At 52.3% G+C, this 9,311-nt stretch overlaps 1 protein-coding gene and 1 pseudogene across 1 annotated transcript in view; one reads left to right on the top strand and one right to left on the bottom strand.

Moving 5' to 3' along the window:
* The window catches only part of CHCHD6 (coiled-coil-helix-coiled-coil-helix domain containing 6), a 263,209-nt gene that overhangs the window by 44,504 nt on the left and 209,394 nt on the right, over positions 1–9,311 (bottom strand). The window contains exon 6 of the mRNA XM_012809226.2: positions 847–917. Within this exon, the coding sequence (XP_012664680.1) occupies positions 847–917 (71 nt within the window). The remainder of the gene's footprint in view (positions 1–846; positions 918–9,311) is intronic.
* On the top strand, positions 1,844–8,888 carry LOC105887656 (annotated as a pseudogene).

The raw sequence follows: 9,311 nt of genomic DNA, 5'->3' as shown, positions 1-9,311 counted from the left end.
TCTGCACCTCAGTTCCCCTGAGAGTGGAGGAAGCACAGTGCATGACCCGAGTGAGCCGTGGCGCTCTGCACCTCAGTTCCCCTGAGAGTGGAGGAGTTGCACTGCATGACCAGAGTGAGCCGTGGTGCTCTGCACCTCAGTTCCCCTGAGAGTGGAGGAGTCGCACTGCATGACCCGAGTGAGCCATGGCGCTCTGCACCTCAGTTCCCCTGAGAGTGGAGGAGTTGCACTGCATGACCAGAGTGAGCCATGGCGCTCTGCACCTCAGTTCCCCTGAGAGTGGAGGAGTCGCACTGCATGACCCGAGTGAGCCGTGGCGCTCTGCACCTCAGCTCCCCTGAGAGTGGAGGAGTCGCACTGCATGACCAGAGTGAGCCGTGGCGCTCTGCACCTCAGTTCCCCTGAGAGTGCAGGAAGCACAGTGCATTTGCCAGGCACACAGGAGGCTGAGGGGACACACAGCCCTATATCCTCCACACACCCAAAGGGAGGAAGGGCCAGTAGCTCCTGTCTTGACCCCTTTCGGGGCCTGTTCCCCAGTTCTTTGCCTAACTAGACAATGAGAACAGCTCCAGGTCACAAGACACCAGGCCCTAGAAATAACACTGCAAGCCTGGCTTAGCCCCATTCCAACTTCCTAAGGAGTAAGAGAAGAACTGAGCACGAAATTGGTCAATTACTGATGACCAATGACCACCGCACATCCAGGGGAGAGAGCTGAGGAACAGATGGCTATCTGTGTTATTAGAGAAATTTGAAATTAGGCAGGTGGTGGCAGGTTTCAAACCACAGGTGGGAATTTTTACAAATATAGGCCAAGTTTACCAAGAATAATCAAATTCTTACTTTATTGTGCTCTCCATTTTTGAAGCTGCCTCGTGGAATTGCTGTGAAGACAGTTTATACATCTCAGCATTCTGCAAAGAAAAAGCAGAACTGGTTACCAAAGATCGAAATTCCCCTCTGGCTCCCTCATGGCCTGCGGCCACGTGAGAAATTGACAGATGCTACTTTCTTGACCAGCATCAGGGAAGAGCCCACAGCTTGGGTTCTAGCGCCTACCACAGACAGCCACTGCTGCAAAATCCTGGAGCACTAAAGGCCAGAAGAACATCACGAAATCCTTCAGCAGGGGGGTTGGCAAACCACGGCCCAGGCGTGAAATCCAGCCTGCCACCTACATTTGTTTACATACTGTCTACAGCTGCTTTTGTGCCACAGCAGTAGAGTTAAAGCAGTTGTAACAGAGACTATGGGCTTGCAAAGCCTAAAATATTTATTATCTTTAAAGAAAAAAAATCACTGAGTCGATCTGGTCCAACTCCTATTTTATACAACTGGACTCTGCTGCTCAAAGAAGTGATGTGACTTGCCCCAATCCCACGGCACAGGGCTGCACCATGACCACAACCAGCTGTGTGGGTCCCTGGTCTGCTGCCTGCACGACCACCCTGCTCAGGGTGCTGCCCTGGTGTCCAGATGCTGCACGGAGGTTCCAAAGCCACACATGTTACTTTTCCTGAGCTCACCTGTTTCATGCACCATACAGAGCAGGGTTGCTGTGGGGAAGAGCCCCAGCTTGGGAATAAAACAGCTGAGTTTAAACCAGGGTGCCACAACCATGTTGCCCTGGGTAAGCTATCTACCTTCTTTAAGCCTCAGGGCAAGTTGTTCTAGGCTAGGAAGCACAGACTCAGCATTCTCCTTCCCCTGAGTTCCCAGGTCATCGTTTATCCCCAGAGGAGACAGTCACTAACACATCTGCTACCCACCTCCCTCCATGCTCCAGGTGGAAGAGCTGCAAGGCCCACAGATGGACAGACATGTAGGCCACAGGGGGAGCATGCCGTGGTGCTGGTTCATGCAGGAAGCAGTTTTGAAAACGAAACAATGTGAGATAGCCAGGCCAGCTAGTCCCTGTGTGGGGAAGGGGTCAGTGGTCAGAGCTCCCTAGCAAGGGTGAAGACGACAGCACCAGGTGCCACATGGAGTCTGCTTGAGGCCAGACCCGTTGTAGACCAACCACAGTTGTGCCTCAAAGCCTTTCACAGGCGTGGCAGTTGGCACAAAGAGACGCACCAGGCCTCAGGTGCCTGCTGTAGCACAGACCCATCAGTGCCTGCAGTCTGCTCAGCGCAAGGTGGCAAAGGGACAAGAAGCCACAGCTGTGCTCCTCTGCACATTGTCAGACTTGAGCCTGGCCCTTGCCACCCACTACACACACAGAGAGCCAGTCCTCAGACAGACAGCAAGGCCCAGCCTCAGCCCGGCAGGGACAGCACTTCACGTCAGCACAGGAGCCAGATGCCCGCTGCAGGGACCCAACCAAGGCAGGACTGAACTCAAACCAGCTCCCCAAGGGCCAGCCCAGGTACTCTCCACTGTACCACAGCCTCAGGGGACCTGGAGGTGGATACAGAAGGTTGAGCCCCTTGCAAAGAAGAACCACCAAGTGCTGGAATTCTGCTTTCAGCTGGGCATGGGGGAGTGAGGCAGGTCAAGGAACCACCTCTGGTCCTTTCACCGTCCAGCTGCCAGGTAAGCTTTGGCAAGTGACCTCGCCTCTCCTCAGTTCAGTTTCCTCTGAACCTCACTGAGTGTCAGGAGTGCCAGCTGAGGACACACCAATGCTCCAGGCACACAACAGGCAGGAAGGTTCTTCCCCCACCCCATAGCCTGTGCTGGCTCCATGTTCCTCTCTAGAGCCCTCACCTTCAAACCAGAGATCGTGATTTCACCCCAACCAGTCCAACACCTACTAATAGTACCTGTCTGAGCAAGAGGTACCAATACAGAGAGGGATCAAACGAGGGCCCTCCCCTTCCACATCCCATGGGGGTCACGTAGACTCCGTCTGAACCTTCCTTCACAGGCCTCACCATACAGTGGCACAGCCCATAGAACCATGTTCTAACTCACGCTCTGGCACAGGCTGGCTGTGTTCTCTGGGTAGGTCGCTTACTTCCTCTGAGTCTTGTTTATCACCCACAAGTCAGGGGACCGTCCACCATGCAGGTTGGCTGATAGCCTGCCACAGGACAGCCACTCAGTCACCACGGGGCCACTGAAGTTTCTGAAGCTAAAACATGCTTTATCCTAAGGCCCCCACTGATCCTGGTCTACTTCCTATCCCAGAAAACAAGGTCATGGCTCGGGGGGCCAAACTTCTCTCTCCCGTAGCTGTGCCCACTGGAGTCCTCAGCATCACATCACTGCCTCCCAGGGGTATGTGTGCCCCAGAGGGGGCCTGGCACGCTGTTGCTGACGAGGGAGGCTCTGAGCCTTTGCTCCAGACGCTGTATCACTAGGGACAGTCTGGCTCGAGTCGAGCTTGGTTGGAGCACGTGGTCAACTAGATTTGTCACAGAAAGTACCCACAGGCCAAGAAGTGGGGGCGACTGCCCCACTGCAGCTTCCTCTATCGCTGCTCAGATGACTCAGAAAAATCCCCACCCTGCCCTGCCCTGACGCCCTGATCTGCCTGAGCAGACCCACAGGGATGGACGTCATCACCTCCATGGCTCTCACGGCAGGGAAGGTCTCCTGTCCACAGCGGGGGCATCCTGAGCAGCTTCCTGTGACCACGAGCCCTCTCATCTGGCAGATGTGGGCGGGGACTCAGACCCCTCTTCTGGGAAGCATGGGGCACTGTGCACGTTCCTGTTAGCCACCATCAAGGGCTTCTAGGACTGGTACCACCAGGTGGACCCAACAGACAAAGGCAGGCTGCTCCCTGCCCTCGTGAGGCTCTCAGATGACACAATGTCCGATTAGCAACAAGACGTTTGGCCAGTCATCCCAGGAGCTGTGAGGACCCCTGATGGAAACCAGGGTCAGACAGGCTTCTTGGGAGCTAATACCTTAACTGAGACCTACATTTTTTTTTTTTACATTAAACATGGTTTTCAAAAAATTAATATTTACCTATGTTAAAGGAACAAACACAGAAAGAACAGAGGAAGTATGGTAAATGGTGAGGCTCTGGCCAGTCTGGATCCCAGCATCCTGCAGGGCTGCCACGCATGTGTGAGCACACGCGGCCACCTGCTCGCTCCTGACACTACACTCACTGCGCCACAGCAGACAGCACTCCTCCCACGGAGTTCTCAGAGACCCCACTCGCTCCTGCCGGTCAGCATGGATACCCGTGACTCACTCAAGCAGCTCCCTGTCCATAGACAGCAGGTTGTTTCCAAACTTCTGCTATTATTATTATTGTTACTGTTATTGTTATTTTGAGACAGAGGCTCACTCTGCTGCCCCAGGCTAGAGTGCTATGGCGATGTCAGAGCTCACAGCAACCTCAAAGTCCCAGGATGCTAGGACTGCAGGCATGAGCCACTGTGTGCAGCTTTGACATGTGCTGTGATACACAATGCTGAGAGGAACATCTTGGTACCTACCCCTCTGTGAGCAAGTGAGGGTATCTGCAGGGAGCATTCTAGAAGTCAAATTCTTGGGTCAAAGGGTATATCCTTTTTTAATGAACTTTAAAAGGATGAGCAGAAGTAAGCCAATGAGAGGAAGGTCTTATCAATGGGCAGCAACACGGGGGAGCCTGTGGCCACCTCATGGCTACTGTGAGGGAGGGTGTAAGTCTCAGCCACATGCTCATAAGCTTAGACTCACCTTGTAGGCAATGCGGGGACAAAGGATTTACTTTTTAAGCAAGGGAGTGGCAGGTAGATTTGTATTTTTAAAGTAATGTTCTGGCAGCTGTGTGGACAATAGAACCCAGTTCTCTGTAGCTTGAAGTCAGTACTGGGGAGTTTCCAGAACCCCGCAGCACGGGGTCCAGAGGAGAGTCACCGCGCCTATAAAGGGGCCCTGTGACCCATTTATAAGACGTGGGGAAGCCTCTCTGAAGACACAGCACTGAATTCTCACAACATTAGTTAGTACCCACTGACATAAACTATTACTTCTGGGTGATTTTCTTTCCCATTAGACTTGTCGGCTTCCCAATTCTAAAAAGTCCTTTCCTCTGCCCTGTGAACAGCTGCCCCTCCCCCTCTCCAGCTGCTCCGTAGGCACATCTGAAAGCAGGAGATCCGATCTCCATTAATTAAATCTGCCATTAAAAATTAAATAACATGAGTAAGAAGGTGTAAGTGTTATCTCTATGGGTTTCAAAAGTCACAGTGTTTCTTCAATTACTTCCCGAGCAGTTTTCATATTTCATACTGTCTGATTTCTCCAAGGGCCTGGATTTGCAAGATCAAAAGCGAGTGTGAGGGTGAGGGAAGCACAGCGAGTCGGCTGGGAAGGGAGGGCAGCAAAACATGCTGTGGGCAGCAGAGAATGTCTGGCAGCCTGTCTTGGAGCTAAGATCAGGGAGCAGAGGGGAAGGAAGATGTAGGGCACCACAGGTGCCAGGCAAACCGCATTAGCTCAGAGTGGAGTGCGGCCTGTACACCAAGGGGAGCGCTCACGGACTGAAGACAACAGAGCTCAACGCATCCATCCATGGGAGAGGGCCCAGGCTGGGCCCAGAAAGGCACACTCAAGGGAAGAGCTGCCACCAACAGCCCACTGTGTGCATGGGCCTGTGCTAGGTGCCATGGAGAGAAAGAACCTGAGAGATCATGGCACTCAAGGGATTTGTACCAAACAGGAGACAGAACTAAGGTCCAAGGAGCATTCCAAAAAATGTTAGACAGGTGCATGGGGCAGAGGTGATGCACAGGAGCTTTGGCATTGAACTTGGGTTGGGACCCACCCCCTCTGTGTGCAACCACAGGCAATGGGCAAGGCCTCTGTGTCTGTCTCTTGAGCTTCTAATTTGTAAAATGAGATACTGATAGAGCCTCCTGCACACAGTTTTGAGGAAACTGAACAATATAACACACACAAAATCCTCAGAACCCTGCTGAGCACAGTAAATGTTCAATACATGTTTTAAGAACTTTACGAACACCCCTGCTCAGATGCATATTGACCAACAAAGTACATGATATATTTGGAAGAGAGATCTGTGGGTACTGGAAGAGTGAAAGAAGGTTCCTTGGGGATATAAGCTATCCTCAGATAGACTTAAGCTATCACAGTGCCTGGAACACAGCAGACCCTCAGTGTAAAATCTTTGAGTAAGTGAAAAGAGAAGCAGAGCTACAAGAAGCTCCTGAAGATGACCAGGACACTTACCCAAACAGAAGCTCCTGAAGATGACCAGGACACTTAATAACTCAATCAAGAAAGTCTGCCAAGCTCCCACCACCTGGAAGCCAGGTGAAGCCAGGAGGGGTCAGAGGGATTAATTAAGAATCAGGAACATGGAACCTTTCTCATTAAGAGGGAACATTTTACCCAGTTGCTTTGGGAGAAGGCAAGAGCTAACACTCACTGCCTGTGCCCACTAGCAATGTGTTCAAACCCCACATCCTCTCACAAGGGTCAGCAGACCTCCTCAGGGTAGGAGCCACGGCCTCTCTGACGGAGAAAAGGCTGAGGCTTAGGTCCTAGTGTTCCACACCAGCAACAGCTGTTCCATAGCTTCAAACATCTGAGATACAAAGGATCAACGTCTGGGTTTGGGGATGCACTAACTACCTGATCTGAGCATTATACATTATATGTATCAACACATTGATGTACCCCACGAACATGTACAATTATTATGTGTTAATTAAAATAATTTTTTTAAAAAATAAATCAGAGGAAAAAAAAGAAACAGGTTCAGCAAGGCAAAGGATCCTACTTCAAGTCAAAGAGCAGGGCTCTAGGACAGGTCTGCACAGTTCCAAGCCTCCCCTCTGTGCCCAGCTGTCCCCTAGGAAAAGAAATAACAAACCAAAGGCCACGTGGACAGCACACAGTGCCAAATCGTGATTACATGTAGAAAAATGTGATGCCTAGAATCCTGGCTGCCAGGGCAGGGAGAGATTCCCAGCAAATGAGCGCAGGCTGGACAAGGGCCGTGGGCTAAAGGCTCAAGTGTATCCCAGACATCTGTGAGGAACAGACTGGAGATAGCAGAGCCCTACGCCAAGGTGCTAGCAACGTGGCCAAATGCTGGTCAGCTGGGGGCACTTGGAACTCACCCGCCTAATTATTAAACGCTTCTCAAAGCTCACAGGAACACTAAATTTTAAGAGAAGTGAAGAAAATTAACATATTCAGGATTTGGAGAAAGTCTCGGATGTGAAAATAGTAGAAAACACAAATGAGTGAGAACTGAACACAATTCTTTTTTAAAAGGTCCAAATAATCAACATGAAAAAATTAAAAGCTCAAAACAATGTAGTCAGCTACACAACAATAAATGAATGAAAATTTTACTGTTAAGTGGCTGCATGGCTGGCTCTTGGCTGGCTGAATGTGCCACACCCTGCGGCCAGCTGGAGGGAGGGGCCTCTTTCCTGACTTGCTCTTCACAAGGACCCTCCCTCCGGTCCCCACAGGTCAGCCCTCCCTGAGACTGTCCCCGGTCAGTGCCCCTGGAGATGTGATCCCTTCAAGTCACGTGAGGCAGGCTTTCCCCTTTCCCACGCCCACAGTTTTCTTTCCAGTCTCCAGGTCCTGCCCTGCACTGACCCCCTGGCCTGAGCCCCTTCCTGGTCCCCTATTCAGTGCTTTCTCAACTTTGCGTCCTCTGTCATTGTGTGCCCGGGGCCCAGTTCTTCCACCACAGCCCATAGGCACTACTTTGCTCACTCCCAGGGCACTCTCACCCTGCCCCCAACCTGAACTGTCCAGACAAGCCACTAGACAGATTCGGATATTTGCCCTGAGGAGAATGGCTGCCAACTCAGGCTCCAGCTCGAGGGGACCTTCCAAGCTACCTACAGCCTTGAGACTCCAGGCTGGCTTCCTTGCCGGTTCTCTGCCTCAGCCGTCCCATGCTTTACCTGTTACCTAAGTCCCTCCCGAGAGGCCACAGAGGCTGCTGCTGGGCACACACACCACCACGTCCTTCAGCACCTGTGCGTCCCTTCCCCATCTGCGTCCCGACCCCCCTGAACTTTTCTTCAGTGGCCCAGGAAGAAAAGCGCCTCCCTGGCTTTCAGGGGCCCTCTAAGTGAGGACGCAACAAATAACAGACTTAAACATGTTGCTGAGCACGTCATAGAGGATTTGCTCCTTATACTCATCCAACAATTATTTCCTGAGCCCTGTTCTCTGAGCAGGGAGCATAGCAGTAGTGAGAGACGGGAGTCCCTGCCTCCTTCACAAGGCTCAGCAGGGCTCACAGTCTACAGATGGAAAAATAAGCCAAAAATGTTACTTAGTAATAAGTGTCATTAAGAACAAACAGCAGGTGGTAGAGGCGACGGTGGCAGCAGGCTCGGAGCAGCGGCTGGGCTCGTGGCGAGCGGACAGGTCGAGTCAGTGGGTTGGCATGAGTTGGAATCGAAGCCTCTTAAAGTGGCAGATGATTTGGACTTGGAGACAGAAGATGCAGGGGCCTCAGCCACCTTCCCAAAGCAGTGCTCAGCATTACATGAGAACGGCTCTGTGGTGCTCAATGGCTAGCTATGTAAGATTGTCGAGATGTCTACTTTGAAGACCGGCAAACATGGCCATGCCAAGGTCCACCTGGTTGGTACTGACCCCTTTACTGGGAAGGAATATGAAGACATCTGCCTGTCAACTCACAATGTGGACAGCCCCAACACCAAAAGGAATGATTCCAGCTGACTGGCATCCAGGACGGGTACCAATCAGGGCTCCAGGATAGTGAAGAGGTGGGAGAGGACCTTTGTCTGCTGAGGGAGACCTTGGCAAGGAGGCTGAGCAGAAGCATGACCGTGAGAAGAGAGCCTGACCACTGCGCTGCCCGCTGTGACAGAGGAGGCCACTGGTGCCATCAAGGCCATGGCAAAGTAACTGGCTCCCAGGGTGGCGCTGGTGACAGCAGTGATCCTCCAGCCTGCAGAGGCCCCTCCCCCAGCCTGGTCTGGCCTTTCCCAGGCTGGACTCCTACACCATTATTTGACGTTTTATTTTGGTTTTCCCCAACCCCTCTATCTGTCGGGGAGCCCTTGCCCTTCACCCAGCTCCCTTCTTGGTGAAGACGCCTGCCTCTCTTCCTCTCACACTCCAGCCCAGGGCGGGGGGGTGCTGCTTGTGGTTTAGTTCTTTTTTTTAATTCAGTCTGGAATCAGAAAGCTGTGGATTCTGGCAAATGGTCCTTGCGTCCTTCCCTGACTTGCCCTGGTCTGGTCCCCATTCTCCATAGCCCTTTGCCCTAAACTCCACCCCCTATAGACTGGGGACCAACCCCCTCCCCTATTTCTCTCCCCAAACCCCTTTAGATGGGGAGGGGGGAGGAGAAGGTGGGAGAGGAGGAGAGGGGGAGGAGGAGAGGGGGG

This window comes from Otolemur garnettii, unplaced genomic scaffold (genome assembly GCF_000181295.1).
Source record: "Otolemur garnettii isolate 467f Iridium unplaced genomic scaffold, OtoGar3 scaffold00101, whole genome shotgun sequence".
In the NCBI taxonomy this organism is placed as follows: Eukaryota; Metazoa; Chordata; class Mammalia; order Primates; family Galagidae; genus Otolemur; species Otolemur garnettii.
This window is presented reverse-complemented; position numbering and strand designations above follow the sequence as displayed.